Source organism: Coccinella septempunctata, chromosome 8, assembly GCF_907165205.1.
Source record: "Coccinella septempunctata chromosome 8, icCocSept1.1, whole genome shotgun sequence".
Classification (NCBI taxonomy): domain Eukaryota; kingdom Metazoa; phylum Arthropoda; class Insecta; order Coleoptera; family Coccinellidae; genus Coccinella; species Coccinella septempunctata.
The window spans coordinates 2,667,549-2,686,629 of NC_058196.1; the positions used below are offsets into that span (position 1 = coordinate 2,667,549).

A 19,081-nucleotide genomic window follows, 5' to 3' on the forward strand; every position below is an offset into this window, starting at 1 on the left:
TCGATCTCCCAGTTTAGGAATAGAAACTTTCCATTGATCAGGAAATATGCACTCCTTAAGAGATGAATTGAACAGGGAGCATAGTGGAACGCATAGATTTTTTGAACATCTCCTGATAAAAACTGAAGGAATTCCATCAGGACCCGCCCCCTTGCTTTAATCCAGTTGACAAAGAGCTCTCGCTACGCCTTCTTCATCTACCTCAATTTCAGACAACACATTATTACACAGATTATTGCTCTTATGCATTGAAAACTTTTGTTCACAAGGCTGAAAAACGCCACGAAAATATTCGGCAAACAGATCTGCCACACCCTCGCCCTCAGCAGTTTTACCATCAAAACTCACCAAATAAGGAATCTTACTACTACGATCTTTCAGAGAAACAAGCTGCCAGAATCCTGTTGTATCATGAGGTATCAAATTTTCTATGGTCTCTAAGTTTTTTTCATAGTCATTCTTTATACTCAATTTACATCTTCGTCTTAAATACGAGAAAACTTTATAGTCCAATTCAGTAGAAGATATCTTCCACTTTTTATGAGCCCTATTTTTATCCTTTATAAGTTTTATTGTGCCAGGTGTATAATATTGAGGAAAATTATTATTAATTTTTTTTTTAGGTACATGTTTTTCAATGATATTATATATTTTAGAGTAAAATAAACCGATACAATCACCAACTTCACCGTTTGAAAAAAGTGAGGACCAATTAATTTTTTCCAATTCAGTATTGATATTATTATAATTAGCCCCTTTGAAATTGTAAGCATAAGTCAATTTGGAATGAAGGATCTTAACATTAAAAAAGTTCAACAGCAGTTCTACACTAACATGATGGGGATCTTCTGGGACTAAAGGATCAGCCGATTTAATGACCCTTTCAATGCATAACTTGTTATCAAAAATTAAATCCAAAATTCTGTTATTAACATTGGTGAATGAGTTGAACTGCTTAAAATTACAAAAATTCACTATATCTAGCAATCGACTAAACCTGGAATCAATTCCTTTAGGTATTAAATACGAATTATGGGGTTTGAACTCCCATGTAATATTTGGCATATTGAAGTCGCCACAAATTAATACAGTATCATCGAAAAATATATTGGAGAGAAATTGAAGCTATCAAAACGTGTGAATGAGTTTGCAAAAAAGTTGGTAGAGAATCAGTTTATAAGTAAAACACTTAGCAAGAAGATTATGACTCACAATTCGGTCCCCCCTAAGATCTACGGGTTGAGAAAAACACATAAAGAAAATTTTGCCTTAAGACCAATTGTTAGCTGTGTTAACGCCCCTTGTTATAACTTGGCAACCTTTTTACATCAGATACTCTTACCAGTAACAACAACAACTTTCAATTACAAGGTGAAAAGTTCATTTGAGTTTGTGAAGAACTTAAACAATGTACAGCTGCCTGATCACTACAAGCTCATTTCATTAGATGTCATTTCCCTCTTTACAAATATTCCAAAAGGGTTAGTTCTGAGCACACTCTCTAAACGATGGTCTTACATATCCGCATATACGAACATTCCAAAGAAGATATTTCTAGAAATGATCGAGTTTTATTTCGATTCGAGTTACTTCAGTTTTGGAGGGAACATATATTTACAGCTAGACGGAAGTGCCATGGACAACCCTCTTAGTCCAATTCTAGCAGAGATAGCAATGGATGAGTTGGTGTCTTCGGTGTTGGCGAACTTACCTTTTGTTCTTCCCTTCTTCTGGTTATACGTGGATGATTCGATCACAGCAGTGCCCGAGGAGGAATTCGATACCATCCTAGATTACTTCAATGCATTCAACCCAAAACTTCAGTTTACCATGGAGACAGAAAGAGATAATAAACTAGCCTTTCTAGATGTTGAAGTACATAGAAAAGAGTGTGGAACCCTACTTACGAATTGGTTCACCAAGCCAACTAGCTCGGGCAGAATTTTAAATTACCACTCCTACAACCCTATTGGCCATAAGTTGAGTACTGTTAAGGGTTTACTTCACAGAATGATGAACCTCATTCACCATACCTTTCATGACTCCAATTTGAGAACTATTAAAAACATTCTCAAGATGAACAATTACCCGAATACCTTCGTGAATAAGTGCTTAAATTCTTACTTCAGACAACATAGGGCCTTTAACAACTCAGAAAAGCCTCCGTGTAAGTTTTACAAGTTTCCTTGCATTGATGGGCTTTCACAGAGAATAAGTACAGTGTTCGACAGCAATACCAAATTGGCCTTTTACAATGTCAGATCCACCAAGTGTTTATACACGCGTTTGAAAGATCCCACACCGTTATTATCGTTGTCAAACGTAATATATAAGATACCATGTTCTTGCGGGAAATCATATATTGGCCAGACCAAACAGTACCTAAAGTCGAGGATAAGCCAACATACCAACGATTGTAAAAACCAGAATCAGAATAAACCAAACAAAACAGCGTTAGCATCACACCATTTTGAAACTGGACACTCTTTTATATTAGAAGATGTCACAGTGCTAGATCGGGAGGCCAATTGGTTTAAACGCAACGTGGGGGAGATGATCCAAATAAACTTGGCCGACACTGTCAACCTAAGAAGTGACTGCGCTAATCTTAGCATTATATATAGCAACATACTAAATATATACGCACGACAAAATATTAAATTCAGGTAGTTTTTTTGTTTTTTGTTTTAGGTGTAATTTAATTTTATTTAAGAAATATTGATGTTCAAAGTAGAATAGTTAGTTTGTCCAATATTTGTCCAGTTCGTGAGATTTTGTGAATTCTCTGTTCAACGGTATTTTCATGTTTCTCTTCTTATGAAAGCGATGACGGAGGCGCATTTCTTTTCCGTTCAGATGTACTATAATAATAAGTATTCAACAATATGAAATTCAGTATGAATTTGACGACGGGAAGGAGTGTGTCGCTGTCACCTGTTTCACCTACATGTTATTGCGATCTTTTTGTCATGGACTAGAGGAACACAGTTGAATTCTAGGTAGAGAATTTTTTTTTATTGTTGTGTAATGTTTGTACATTCACTGTTGTCTGTATGTTTTTTAGAGCTTGAGAAAGCAACAATAAAGTTGCGAAACGTCACTCATAGAAGAAGTTGGAGTTCTTTGTGAAATTTATTCCGATCCCACGACCACTATCAATCATTCTTTCTATAGTTTTCATTTCCTCAGGAGTACCGTGGATCTAATAGACCTCTAGGTCGTAGTGCAAAGGAATTCCCCTCCAGTATACCATCTACAACGTGAATGTAAATGATGAAAAAGAATTCTCTAGAAATTATTAATTTTGAAATATTGTTTGGAGCAGCGAGATTTGAAACAAACTTAAGAATTGAAATACTAATGCGCTTCAATACTTGCTTCTCCAGATAGTTATTATCTGTATCGATAACTTATACTTCTCAATTGTTGATATTTTATCATTTCATATTATCAGAAACGTTTGAAAAAATAAACAGTAATATAGTATATTCTTTCTGTAAGAAAAATACTCTGGGGAATTATCATTTAAATTTGCATATCTTTTATGCTATTATTATTATTTGTTTGGAAAACAAAAAAAGCATTGGAATCCATTTCATTTCCACCAAAATCGTGAAATCAACAGCTCACGTGATAAGTGAGCATTTCGCCCATCTTATAAACTTGTCGGTGTCCTTGGGAAAATTCCCCAATATATTAAAGGAATCCATTGTAATTCCGGTACCCAAATGTGGTAACTCGGAAGAAATCGCGAACTATCGTCCGATTTCAATTTTGAGTGTTCTATCCAAGATATTTGAAAAAATCGTATCCACTAAGATGTTGAATTTTCTGAACAAATACAATCTTCTCAATAACGCCCAGCACGGCTTCAGAAGTGGCCGTTCTACTCTTTCCGCTGCACTCAAGTTTGTTGAGTCAGTATATCATGGCATTGATCAGGGTTTACAGGTGGCTGGATTATTTTTCGATCTTTCCTGCGCATTCGATACACTTTCTTTCGATTTCATTTTGAGTAAATGCTACAGTTTAGGTTTCAGGGGAGTGTTTCTGGACTGGTTGCGTAGCTACCTTCACCAGAGGACTATGCGTGTAAAAGTTGACGACAGTTATTCCGCTCGATTCCCAATAGATTGTGGTGTTCCCCAGGGCTCCGTGCTGGGACCACTACTTTTTCTATTATTTATTAATGATTTGCCTATTCACTTGAGATTATTTCTTTTGGTGTTATTTGCCGATGATACATCGGTTGTGGTCTCAGCGCGGAGTTACGAGGAACTTCGCAGTGCTTGCGAGGAAATTATTGGCCAATTCGTCAATTGGTGTCGGTCCAACAGAGTTGTTGTGAATGTCAATAAAACTGTTTACATTCATTTCGGTATTAGGAAAAACACAGTAGAGACTGTTGTACTAAATTACTCCAACTTCAATTTAAAATCTGCTGAAGAATGTAAATTTTTGGGAGTCTATATTGACAGGAATTTAACCTGGTCTACTCATATAAGTTTTCTCTGTAAAAAGCTCAATAACTCTTACTATGCCATCAATAGAGTGAAAGACATGCTACCTGTCAGCTCATTAATGCAGATCTACTATAGCCTAGTATATAGTCAACTCTCTTATAATATCTTACTCTGGGGAAACTGTGTAGAATTTAACAGAGCTTTCATAGCTCAAAAACGGATCATTCGTTTGATATTCAAATTAAGTTCTCGTACATCATGCAGACCAGTTTTCGTTGAAAATAATTTGCTTTCTCTACCATGTATATATATATTCAAATGTTCAATATATGCTAAAGAAAATTTTCTGAATTGGACCAAATTATGTGAAAACCATGAATATAGTACAAGGAACCAAGAAATTCTGCTTATACCTAAGCATAGAACAAAAAAATTTGAGTATTCTCCCATGTACCAGAGTATAAGATTGTATAATTGTTTACCTAAAACTTTGAAGGCTCTCAAATTGCAACCATTCAAAAAGAAAATCAAGGATTTGTTAATTAATAAATGTTACTATTCTACTGTAGAATTTTGTAATGATTGTCCGTCATTTATCATTGATTGATGAATTTTTATTTCGACCTGTCCTATACACTTTGTTGTCTAAAAGGATCAATAAACTATTATTATTATTATTATTATTATTATGAACTCATAATTATATGAAACACTCTCTAATTTTTCGTATTTTTAGTGCTAGGCTCAAGTATCACAAAAAAACAAAATATTTTATATCATCACTGGTATTCGTGTCATCTTTGCCACTACATAGTTGATTATTTAATATTTTATATGTTCTTTTTTAGGTATCAAAAATAATGGATTGAACACAATAAGTAAAATATCGCAGGAATTTGGACAGGTTGAAAAACAATCTCTCATGAATTCGCCAACGTTTCGGAACTATATTGTTCCTTTCTCAAGGCTCATCATACAACTAATAAAATTAACACTTTAAAATTGGTCATAGGAAGTTAAGGATAAATCAACAAACAGTCCGACGTGTGACAGTTAAATTGAACGAATGGAATCCCATAGAAATTTCACAGCAATCTAATATCGAATCAGACGACGGAACGGGCAATTGGGTGGTGGGGTGCTAGGAAGGGAAGGTAGGGGCTATATAACAGCGGAGTAGATGTACCAAGTATTCATTTGTGAATGTGCTTCGTGCTGCAAATATTGTGTTGTGGTTTACATTTTTTAACTTTGGTACTATCGAATTTTATCGTTTCATACTTAAATATTTTTTTCATTTTGGAAGACGAGATGGACAGAAAGAAGATCTTGAGAATGGGATTGGAAAAATTGAAGTCTAAACAAATTGACTTGAGGAGAACAGTTCAAATCAGGAATTTTCTGAAGTCACATGTAGGAGAACGAAAAAGAGAAAATGTTCCGCAGAAAAAATCCGACACTCACGCTGCAAGAAGAGAAGGTAATCAAGAAGAACATAGACAAAAAGTCGTGAAGAAAATAAATTCCGATGTTGGAGAAAAAAAGCAGTATGTGTCGAACGGAAATCTGAGAAAACGCTTGACGAGGTCTTTTATTCTGAAGGAGATTCTGAATATGACATCTATTAGAAGAAAAGAAGATCCTAATATCAAACTTTTCAATGTGAATGACTACATTGAGATTTTTAGGAAGAAGGAGACACCTATAAAATGAAAACTTTTGTAGGATTTGTAACTCCAGCCCGCGCTATATATTCAAAATGAAATATTAACTTCGAAAAAAATTGAAAATTGTTAGGTGTAGAGAAAAGACAACAGTACTGTTTTGAGTACTATGCGTAAAAGACTGAACGCTCCTTGACCTGCGATCAAGAAATAGAAAATTCATAATATAGGAGTGCAAGTCTGATAATGATTCATTTTGAATTTACAGCATATTCTAAATGAAACATTAATTTTGAAAACAAATAAAAATTGATAGGGGTTCATAAAAGTTGACAGTTAGTACTGTTTCAAGTACTATGCAAAAAAAATCCACTGAACGCTTCTTGACCTGCAATCAAGCAATAGGATATGTATGAATTCAGAGTGCAAGTTTGATATAATGAATCATTTATGATATAGAGTGTTTTCTGAATGAAATATTAGGTTCGAAAAAAAATTAAAAATTGTTAGGTGTACTCAAAAGACAACGTTAGGTCCCGTTCCAAGTACGGTATAAAAAAAAATTTAAACTTCAAAATATGAGCAGATATACTAATTATCAGTTAAAATTAAGTAGGAGGATATCAAATGAGTGAGCCTTCTAATTAGGGCGATAAATAAACGAAATCAACTCAGATATATGAAAACCAACAACTGTTGATTTGTTTGTCCACTTTTACATCAATGTGTATTATGTTCCTGAATTAATTTCGTTTGTTTTGAGTTATTTCATCCTCTCATTTATTGAGACATTGGTTCACTATAACCAGGATAATTTCCAATCCTGCTTTTTTTTGTCATTCAAGAACAGTGTTTTAGGGATTCATCTACTATTTATATCCTACAGATAATTGGAAAAATTTGCTCATTTCAGTTTCACTAGTTATAATGGCTTCATAGATCTAACGTTACGCTACGGACCGTAATTTTTCATATTGTTTTCTCATTACTCCGTATGCCAGCTTCAGTACTATCGCGAATATTATTATTTCAGTTTCAACCTCAAAAAAAAGGCTACTGCAACCAAAATTTTTCGTTATTTTCTCTAATAAATTTCAGCAATCCATTTTCAGAAATTTATGACGGAATAGAATAGAATAGAATTCATTGATCCTCTAAGACATACAAAAATGCATAGGACAAGTCAACAATGAAAAAATGAAACAAATAGTAAATTATTTTACACAAAAATTTACATCTCCCAAGAATTCCCCAACAGAATAATAGCCTTGTTTATGTTTAACATCCTAATACTAGGTGGTAGGTGATTATACAATACGATTGCCTGATAGACAGGGCTTGCTTCATATTTCGATGTTTCATGAAAAGGAATGCTAAGTGTGGTATCATTCCTTGTAGAGTATGTGTGGAAGCTAGAGAGCTTTACCATCAAATGATCATTTTCACGTAGGTATACTAAGCACCTAAGTATAAACAGAGACGGCAAAGTGAGTATATTATTCACTTTGAATATATTTCTGCAGGTATCCATTGGTTTTAAATTGAAAATTAATCGTAAAATTTTTTTTTGCATAATAAACACCCTATGAGAATCAATAGAGTTACCCCACAGTATAACATTGTAATTCAGTAAACTGTAAACTAAACCATAATAAATATTCATCACAGCCTGAAAAGGAAGTGAATTCTTGATCCTGCTTATAGCATAGAGAGAGCTTGCTAATTTCTCACAGACATAATCACAGTGATCGCTCCATCTCAGTGAGCTATCCAAGTAAACACCTAAAAATTTAACTTTGTCTACCGATACAATAAGATGGTCCATGCATTTGACAACAATAGGTTCACAATCATTAATTCTATTCTTAAATCTAATGCACTCAGTCATTCCCAAGTTCAGAATTAAATTATTAGCTTTACACCAATTTAGAAACTTACATACTAGTGAACTAAAAATATCTGATAGATCGCTCAGGTCTCTGGCTGAGACCGCCACTGATGTATCGTCAACGAAAATAATTATGATTTCAGGATCTATGGACCCAGGTAGGTCATTTATGAAAAGGAGAAACAGCAGCGGTCCCAACACTGAACCCTGAGGTACTCCATGATGAAGATCATATTTCTCAGACCAGCAATTCTCTGTCTTAACATATAAGGATCGATTCTTCAAAAATGACATCAGCCATTGGAGAAAAATACCACGAAAACCGATATTGTATAGTTTGATCTCCAAAAACTCCAAATTTATAACATCGAATGTTCGGGACAAATCAAAAAATATGCCAGCCAATTCCTCATCTAATTTTTTATAGATAAAATCAACCATCGAAAATGCTGCTGTTTGTGTAGTTTTTTCCCTAAAACCATGTTGGCAGTCGGTAATAATTCGGAAGCGAGTCAGAAATGACATCATGCGATTTAGCACAATTTTTTCAAAGAGTTTGGAGAAAACACTTAACACCGAAATGGGTCTATAATTGTCAATGCAGCAAGAATCATGCTTTTCAAAAACGGGAATCACAGACGCCACTTTCAAAAGATCTGGGAATTTACCAGTTGTAACCGATAAATTAATAATAAAAACAAGATGCTCAGCGATATTATCCACTATAAACTTCAACACGGAGATAGATACTCCATCAATACCAGTACTCTTTTTATTTTTCAAGCCTCTAACAGTACTAACTAATTCCTCAGTCACAACCGGATGAAAAAAGAAAGTGTTTCCCGACAAAGCTGAGGTCGTACATAAAGATGACAAAATATTTCCATAATAATCCTGGAGAATTCTTTCGACAACTGAAGCAAAATGGTTAGCAAAAACATTAGCAAGATCTCTTGGCTCCGTATAACTTTCCCCACAATAATTTATTTGTACTGCTATTTTTGTACTTCCTTTTCTCCCAGTAATGCTATTTACCATATTCCATACCGCTCTATTACTATTGCTGGAAGAGTTTATGACCTCCGAGAAATAACTAGATTTAGTGCGCCATAAGAGTTGTCTAAAATCTGACTTTGCTTTTTTATAGACTTCATAAGAACCCACAGTCTTCATATTTATATTTAACCAATCTAAATTTTTCAAATTCTTGCTTGCTTCCCTCACTTCCTCATTTATCCAGTTTTACCTATTCTGATTTGAATTCCCAGACTTCACAAGCGGACAATTTATTTCCAGAGAATACTGTATTAACTGTGCAAATATAACGAAGGCATCATCAATATTGGTGCATTTATATATTTATTTATTTATTTATTTGCCAAATAGGACATCTACAGGTATAAAACCCAAATTGATGTCCATAAATTACAAAAAAAGTACAATCAAGTAGGACACAGATAAAAATTAAACTACATTTATCTATTTAACAATAAGAAACCCACAAAACACTCCGGAGAACCAATTATTCTCTCAACCCTTTTTTTTTTGTTTTTCTTTTTTTTAATTTCAAAATTCAGAATATGCGGAAATATTGGTTACAAATTATGCCAACTAATTCTATAAGTTTCTCTTCTAAATGCATTCAGTGTGAGGTGAAAGATATCGAGGTTGTTGAATCTTTTATTAAAAAGTGCAAGCATTCTATTAATCGGTGAATTATTTCTCAAATTTGTTCTATTTCGAGTCAAATCAAAAGTAGGGTTATTCCTCAGCCGTCTAGATGGTATATGAATTCTCATCAGATACAACAAGTCTGGGGAATCGACCAAGCCCCTCAACACCTTGAATAAGAAAATCATATCGGATTGCTTTCTACGACTATCCAGTGAGAGAAGGCCAAATTTACTCCTCAAGCCCCCAGTGCTCGCCAAGTTGTCACGAGAACCCTCAACTCTGTAGTCCAAATATCTTAAAAAATTATTCTGAATGACCTCCAAACGATGCTTATATACCTCATACTGGGGACTCCACACAGTTGATGCATAATTCAATCTGCCATAAACGTAAGCGAAATAGAGAGCCTTTAGGGCACTCACAGACGAGAATTGTCGACAAGTTCTTAAAATAAACCCAAGCATACGATTGCCCCTGGCGACAAGGGACTCAACATGAGGTGCGAAGGTCATTTTGCTATCAAATATGACACCAAGGTCCCTTATCTCCTTTTTTTTATGGAGCAATTTACCCCCAAAGTTATAGTTGTAATCCACTATATTGAAATTACGGGTGAAGTTGATGAAGGAACATTTGTCCAAGTTCAACTGCAATCTATTTGTTTTGCAATAAACGAAAAATTCATCAAGATCATTCTGGAAAGCAAGACAATCGTTAAAAGTCTGAACTCTCGCAAAAATCTTAAAATCATCGGCGTAAGCCAAGAATTGACAAAATTTGAAACAGGTCCCCACGTCATTCAGAAAGATTAAGAATAAGATAGGTCCCAGATGGGATCCCTGAGGTACACCTGAAGTTGCTATATAAGGCTTAGATTTATAACCATTCACATAAGTGATCAAAACCCTACCGCTGATGTAGGAGGACAGCCACCGAAGCAGATCCCCGTGCACACCGGCCTCTGACAGCTTCAACATTAATATATTGTGATCTACTTTATCAAATGCTTTGCTGAAGTCGGTGTACACGGAGTCGACCTGGACACGCTCATCCATAGCAGATAGTATATACTCGGCATAAAGAACAAGGTTTGACTCAGTAGATCTTTTGGGAAAAAAGCCATGTTGTTGGTCAACTATGAAAGACTTAAGGAACCCGATCAATAACATCGTTCACTATTTTCTCCAGAATTTTACCGAAAATATTCAACTTACAGATGGGTCGATAATTTTCTACTTTACTTCGATCTCCCAGTTTAGGAATAGAAACTTTCCATTGATCAGGAAATATGCACTCCTTAAGAGATGAATTGAACAGGGAGCATAGTGGAACGCATAGATTTTTTGAACATCTCCTGATAAAAACTGAAGGAATTCCATCAGGACCCGCCCCCTTGCTTTAATCCAGTTGACAAAGAGCTCTCGCTACGCCTTCTTCATCTACCTCAATTTCAGACAACACATTATTACACAGATTATTGCTCTTATGCATTGAAAACTTTTGTTCACAAGGCTGAAAAACGCCACGAAAATATTCGGCAAACAGATCTGCCACACCCTCGCCCTCAGCAGTTTTACCATCAAAACTCACCAAATAAGGAATCTTACTACTACGATCTTTCAGAGAAACAAGCTGCCAGAATCCTGTTGTATCATGAGGTATCAAATTTTCTATGGTCTCTAAGTTTTTTTCATAGTCATTCTTTATACTCAATTTACATCTTCGTCTTAAATACGAGAAAACTTTATAGTCCAATTCAGTAGAAGATATCTTCCACTTTTTATGAGCCCTATTTTTATCCTTTATAAGTTTTATTGTGCCAGGTGTATAATATTGAGGAAAATTATTATTAATTTTTTTTTTAGGTACATGTTTTTCAATGATATTATATATTTTAGAGTAAAATAAACCGATACAATCACCAACTTCACCGTTTGAAAAAAGTGAGGACCAATTAATTTTTTCCAATTCAGTATTGATATTATTATAATTAGCCCCTTTGAAATTGTAAGCATAAGTCAATTTGGAATGAAGGATCTTAACATTAAAAAAGTTCAACAGCAGTTCTACACTAACATGATGGGGATCTTCTGGGACTAAAGGATCAGCCGATTTAATGACCCTTTCAATGCATAACTTGTTATCAAAAATTAAATCCAAAATTCTGTTATTAACATTGGTGAATGAGTTGAACTGCTTAAAATTACAAAAATTCACTATATCTAGCAATCGACTAAACCTGGAATCAATTCCTTTAGGTATTAAATACGAATTATGGGGTTTGAACTCCCATGTAATATTTGGCATATTGAAGTCGCCACAAATTAATACAGTATCATCGAAAAATATATTGGAGAGAAATTGAAGCTATCAAAACGTGTGAATGAGTTTGCAAAAAAGTTGGTAGAGAATCAGTTTATAAGTAAAACACTTAGCAAGAAGATTATGACTCACAATTCGGTCCCCCCTAAGATCTACGGGTTGAGAAAAACACATAAAGAAAATTTTGCCTTAAGACCAATTGTTAGCTGTGTTAACGCCCCTTGTTATAACTTGGCAACCTTTTTACATCAGATACTCTTACCAGTAACAACAACAACTTTCAATTACAAGGTGAAAAGTTCATTTGAGTTTGTGAAGAACTTAAACAATGTACAGCTGCCTGATCACTACAAGCTCATTTCATTAGATGTCATTTCCCTCTTTACAAATATTCCAAAAGGGTTAGTTCTGAGCACACTCTCTAAACGATGGTCTTACATATCCGCATATACGAACATTCCAAAGAAGATATTTCTAGAAATGATCGAGTTTTATTTCGATTCGAGTTACTTCAGTTTTGGAGGGAACATATATTTACAGCTAGACGGAAGTGCCATGGACAACCCTCTTAGTCCAATTCTAGCAGAGATAGCAATGGATGAGTTGGTGTCTTCGGTGTTGGCGAACTTACCTTTTGTTCTTCCCTTCTTCTGGTTATACGTGGATGATTCGATCACAGCAGTGCCCGAGGAGGAATTCGATACCATCCTAGATTACTTCAATGCATTCAACCCAAAACTTCAGTTTACCATGGAGACAGAAAGAGATAATAAACTAGCCTTTCTAGATGTTGAAGTACATAGAAAAGAGTGTGGAACCCTACTTACGAATTGGTTCACCAAGCCAACTAGCTCGGGCAGAATTTTAAATTACCACTCCTACAACCCTATTGGCCATAAGTTGAGTACTGTTAAGGGTTTACTTCACAGAATGATGAACCTCATTCACCATACCTTTCATGACTCCAATTTGAGAACTATTAAAAACATTCTCAAGATGAACAATTACCCGAATACCTTCGTGAATAAGTGCTTAAATTCTTACTTCAGACAACATAGGGCCTTTAACAACTCAGAAAAGCCTCCGTGTAAGTTTTACAAGTTTCCTTGCATTGATGGGCTTTCACAGAGAATAAGTACAGTGTTCGACAGCAATACCAAATTGGCCTTTTACAATGTCAGATCCACCAAGTGTTTATACACGCGTTTGAAAGATCCCACACCGTTATTATCGTTGTCAAACGTAATATATAAGATACCATGTTCTTGCGGGAAATCATATATTGGCCAGACCAAACAGTACCTGAAGTCGAGGATAAGCCAACATACCAACGATTGTAAAAACCAGAATCAGAATAAACCAAACAAAACAGCGTTAGCATCACACCATTTTGAAACTGGACACTCTTTTATATTAGAAGATGTCACAGTGCTAGATCGGGAGGCCAATTGGTTTAAACGCAACGTGGGGGAGATGATCCAAATAAACTTGGCCGACACTGTCAACCTAAGAAGTGACTGCGCTAATCTTAGCATTATATATAGCAACATACTAAATATATACGCACGACAAAATATTAAATTCAGGTAGTTTTTTTGTTTTTTGTTTTAGGTGTAATTTAATTTTATTTAAGAAATATTGATGTTCAAAGTAGAATAGTTAGTTTGTCCAATATTTGTCCAGTTCGTGAGATTTTGTGAATTCTCTGTTCAACGGTATTTTCATGTTTCTCTTCTTATGAAAGCGATGACGGAGGCGCATTTCTTTTCCGTTCAGATGTACTATAATAATAAGTATTCAACAATATGAAATTCAGTATGAATTTGACGACGGGAAGGAGTGTGTCGCTGTCACCTGTTTCACCTACATGTTATTGCGATCTTTTTGTCATGGACTAGAGGAACACAGTTGAATTCTAGGTAGAGAATTTTTTTTTATTGTTGTGTAATGTTTGTACATTCACTGTTGTCTGTATGTTTTTTAGAGCTTGAGAAAGCAACAATAAAGTTGCGAAACGTCACTCATAGAAGAAGTTGGAGTTCTTTGTGAAATTTATTCCGATCCCACGACCACTATCAATCATTCTTTCTATAGTTTTCATTTCCTCAGGAGTACCGTGGATCTAATAGACCTCTAGGTCGTAGTGCAAAGGAATTCCCCTCCAGTATACCATCTACAACGTGAATGTAAATGATGAAAAAGAATTCTCTAGAAATTATTAATTTTGAAATATTGTTTGGAGCAGCGAGATTTGAAACAAACTTAAGAATTGAAATACTAATGCGCTTCAATACTTGCTTCTCCAGATAGTTATTATCTGTATCGATAACTTATACTTCTCAATTGTTGATATTTTATCATTTCATATTATCAGAAACGTTTGAAAAAATAAACAGTAATATAGTATATTCTTTCTGTAAGAAAAATACTCTGGGGAATTATCATTTAAATTTGCATATCTTTTATGCTATTATTATTATTTGTTTGGAAAACAAAAAAAGCATTGGAATCCATTTCATTTCCACCAAAATCGTGAAATCAACAGCTCACGTGATAAGTGAGCATTTCGCCCATCTTATAAACTTGTCGGTGTCCTTGGGAAAATTCCCCAATATATTAAAGGAATCCATTGTAATTCCGGTACCCAAATGTGGTAACTCGGAAGAAATCGCGAACTATCGTCCGATTTCAATTTTGAGTGTTCTATCCAAGATATTTGAAAAAATCGTATCCACTAAGATGTTGAATTTTCTGAACAAATACAATCTTCTCAATAACGCCCAGCACGGCTTCAGAAGTGGCCGTTCTACTCTTTCCGCTGCACTCAAGTTTGTTGAGTCAGTATATCATGGCATTGATCAGGGTTTACAGGTGGCTGGATTATTTTTCGATCTTTCCTGCGCATTCGATACACTTTCTTTCGATTTCATTTTGAGTAAATGCTACAGTTTAGGTTTCAGGGGAGTGTTTCTGGACTGGTTGCGTAGCTACCTTCACCAGAGGACTATGCGTGTAAAAGTTGACGACAGTTATTCCGCTCGATTCCCAATAGATTGTGGTGTTCCCCAGGGCTCCGTGCTGGGACCACTACTTTTTCTATTATTTATTAATGATTTGCCTATTCACTTGAGATTATTTCTTTTGGTGTTATTTGCCGATGATACATCGGTTGTGGTCTCAGCGCGGAGTTACGAGGAACTTCGCAGTGCTTGCGAGGAAATTATTGGCCAATTCGTCAATTGGTGTCGGTCCAACAGAGTTGTTGTGAATGTCAATAAAACTGTTTACATTCATTTCGGTATTAGGAAAAACACAGTAGAGACTGTTGTACTAAATTACTCCAACTTCAATTTAAAATCTGCTGAAGAATGTAAATTTTTGGGAGTCTATATTGACAGGAATTTAACCTGGTCTACTCATATAAGTTTTCTCTGTAAAAAGCTCAATAACTCTTACTATGCCATCAATAGAGTGAAAGACATGCTACCTGTCAGCTCATTAATGCAGATCTACTATAGCCTAGTATATAGTCAACTCTCTTATAATATCTTACTCTGGGGAAACTGTGTAGAATTTAACAGAGCTTTCATAGCTCAAAAACGGATCATTCGTTTGATATTCAAATTAAGTTCTCGTACATCATGCAGACCAGTTTTCGTTGAAAATAATTTGCTTTCTCTACCATGTATATATATATTCAAATGTTTAATATATGCTAAAGAAAATTTTCTGAATTGGACCAAATTATGTGAAAACCATGAATATAGTACAAGGAACCAAGAAATTCTGCTTATACTTAAGCATAGAACAAAAAAATTTGAGTATTCTCCCATGTACCAGAGTATAAGATTGTATAATTGTTTACCTAAAACTTTGAAGGCTCTCAAATTGCAACCATTCAAAAAGAAAATCAAGGATTTGTTAATTAATAAATGTTACTATTCTACTGTAGAATTTTGTAATGATTGTCCGTCATTTATCATTGATTGATGAATTTTTATTTCGACCTGTCCTATACACTTTGTTGTCTAAAAGGATCAATAAACTATTATTATTATTATTATTATTATTATGAACTCATAATTATATGAAACACTCTCTAATTTTTCGTATTTTTAGTGCTAGGCTCAAGTATCACAAAAAAACAAAATATTTTATATCATCACTGGTATTCGTGTCATCTTTGCCACTACATAGTTGATTATTTAATATTTTATATGTTCTTTTTTAGGTATCAAAAATAATGGATTGAACACAATAAGTAAAATATCGCAGGAATTTGGACAGGTTGAAAAACAATCTCTCATGAATTCGCCAACGTTTCGGAACTATATTGTTCCTTTCTCAAGGCTCATCATACAACTAATAAAATTAACACTTTAAAATTGGTCATAGGAAGTTAAGGATAAATCAACAAACAGTCCGACGTGTGACAGTTAAATTGAACGAATGGAATCCCATAGAAATTTCACAGCAATCTAATATCGAATCAGACGACGGAACGGGCAATTGGGTGGTGGGGTGCTAGGAAGGGAAGGTAGGGGCTATATAACAGCGGAGTAGATGTACCAAGTATTCATTTGTGAATGTGCTTCGTGCTGCAAATATTGTGTTGTGGTTTACATTTTTTAACTTTGGTACTATCGAATTTTATCGTTTCATACTTAAATATTTTTTTCATTTTGGAAGACGAGATGGACAGAAAGAAGATCTTGAGAATGGGATTGGAAAAATTGAAGTCTAAACAAATTGACTTGAGGAGAACAGTTCAAATCAGGAATTTTCTGAAGTCACATGTAGGAGAACGAAAAAGAGAAAATGTTCCGCAGAAAAAATCCGACACTCACGCTGCAAGAAGAGAAGGTAATCAAGAAGAACATAGACAAAAAGTCGTGAAGAAAATAAATTCCGATGTTGGAGAAAAAAAGCAGTATGTGTCGAACGGAAATCTGAGAAAACGCTTGACGAGGTCTTTTATTCTGAAGGAGATTCTGAATATGACATCTATTAGAAGAAAAGAAGATCCTAATATCAAACTTTTCAATGTGAATGACTACATTGAGATTTTTAGGAAGAAGGAGACACCTATAAAATGAAAACTTTTGTAGGATTTGTAACTCCAGCCCGCGCTATATATTCAAAATGAAATATTAACTTCGAAAAAAATTGAAAATTGTTAGGTGTAGAGAAAAGACAACAGTACTGTTTTGAGTACTATGCGTAAAAGACTGAACGCTCCTTGACCTGCGATCAAGAAATAGAAAATTCATAATATAGGAGTGCAAGTCTGATAATGATTCATTTTGAATTTACAGCATATTCTAAATGAAACATTAATTTTGAAAACAAATAAAAATTGATAGGGGTTCATAAAAGTTGACAGTTAGTACTGTTTCAAGTACTATGCAAAAAAAATCCACTGAACGCTTCTTGACCTGCAATCAAGCAATAGGATATGTATGAATTCAGAGTGCAAGTTTGATATAATGAATCATTTATGATATAGAGTGTTTTCTGAATGAAATATTAGGTTCGAAAAAAAATTAAAAATTGTTAGGTGTACTCAAAAGACAACGTTAGGTCCCGTTCCAAGTACGGTATAAAAAAAATTTAAACTTCAAAATATGAGCAGATATACTAATTATCAGTTAAAATTAAGTAGGAGGATATCAAATGAGTGAGCCTTCTAATTAGGGCGATAAATAAACGAAATCAACTCAGATATATGAAAACCAACAACTGTTGATTTGTTTGTCCACTTTTACATCAATGTGTATTATGTTCCTGAATTAATTTCGTTTGTTTTGAGTTATTTCATCCTCTCATTTATTGAGACATTGGTTCACTATAACCAGGATAATTTCCAATCCTGCTTTTTTTTGTCATTCAAGAACATTGTTTTAGGGATTCATCTACTATTTATATCCTACAGATAATTGGAAAAATTTGCTCATTTCAGTTTCACTAGTTATAATGGCTTCATAGATCTAACGTTACGCTACGGACCGTAATTTTTCATATTGTTTTCTCATTACTCCGTATGCCAGCTTCAGTACTATCGCGAATATTATTATTTCAGTTTCAACCTCAAAAAAAAGGCTACTGCAACCAAAATTTTTCGTTATTTTCTCTAATAAATTTCAGCAATCCATTTTCAGAAATTTATGACGGAATAGAATAGAATAGAATTCATTGATCCTCTAAGACATACAAAAATGCATAGGACAAGTCAACAATGAAAAAATGAAACAAATAGTAAATTATTTTACACAAAAATTTACATCTCCCAAGAATTCCCCAACAGAATAATAGCCTTGTTTATGTTTAACATCCTAATACTAGGTGGTAGGTGATTATACAATACGATTGCCTGATAGACAGGGCTTGCTTCATATTTCGATGTTTCATGAAAAGGAATGCTAAGTGTGGTATCATTCCTTGTAGAGTATGTGTGGAAGCTAGAGAGCTTTACCATCAAATGATCATTTTCACGTAGGTATACTAAGCACCTAAGTATAAACAGAGACGGCAAAGTGAGTATATTATTCACTTTGAATATATTTCTGCAGGTATCCATTGGTTTTAAATTGAAAATTAATCGTAAAATTTTTTTTTGCATAATAAACACCCTATGAGAATCAATAGAGTTACCCCACAGTATAACATTGTAATTCAGTAAACTGTAAACTAAACCATAATAAATATTCATCACAGCCTGAAAAGGAAGTGAATTCTTGATCCTGCTTATAGCATAGAGAGAGCTTGCTAATTTCTCACAGACATAATCACAGTGATCGCTCCATCTCAGTGAGCTATCCAAGTAAACACCTAAAAATTTAACTTTGTCTACCGATACAATAAGATGGTCCATGCATTTGACAACAATAGGTTCACAATCATTAATTCTATTCTTAAATCTAATGCACTCAGTCATTCCCAAGTTCAGAATTAAATTATTAGCTTTACACCAATTTAGAAACTTACATACTAGTGAACTAAAAATATCTGATAGATCGCTCAGGTCTCTGGCTGAGACCGCCACTGATGTATCGTCAACGAAAATAATTATG

At 34.4% G+C, this 19,081-nt stretch overlaps 2 protein-coding genes across 2 annotated transcripts; both read left to right on the forward strand.

Moving 5' to 3' along the window:
* Positions 1-1,560: 1,560 nt before the first annotated feature.
* LOC123319266 lies at positions 1,561-2,670 on the forward strand. Its single transcript, XM_044906136.1, has one exon. The coding sequence runs from the start codon at positions 1,561-1,563 to the stop codon at positions 2,668-2,670; it is 1,110 nt and encodes a 369-aa protein (XP_044762071.1).
* Positions 2,671-12,491: 9,821 nt separating this feature from the next.
* On the forward strand, positions 12,492-13,601 carry LOC123319267. Its single transcript, XM_044906138.1, has one exon. It carries the CDS (start codon positions 12,492-12,494, stop codon positions 13,599-13,601), a length of 1,110 nt encoding a protein of 369 aa, XP_044762073.1.
* Positions 13,602-19,081: the final 5,480 nt, after the last annotated feature.

Coding starts and splice junctions, on each gene's coding strand:
- LOC123319266 (XM_044906136.1), top strand. CDS start 1,561: ATGATCGAGTTTTATTTCGATTCGAGTTACTTCAGTTTTGGAGGGAAC.
- LOC123319267 (XM_044906138.1), top strand. CDS start 12,492: ATGATCGAGTTTTATTTCGATTCGAGTTACTTCAGTTTTGGAGGGAAC.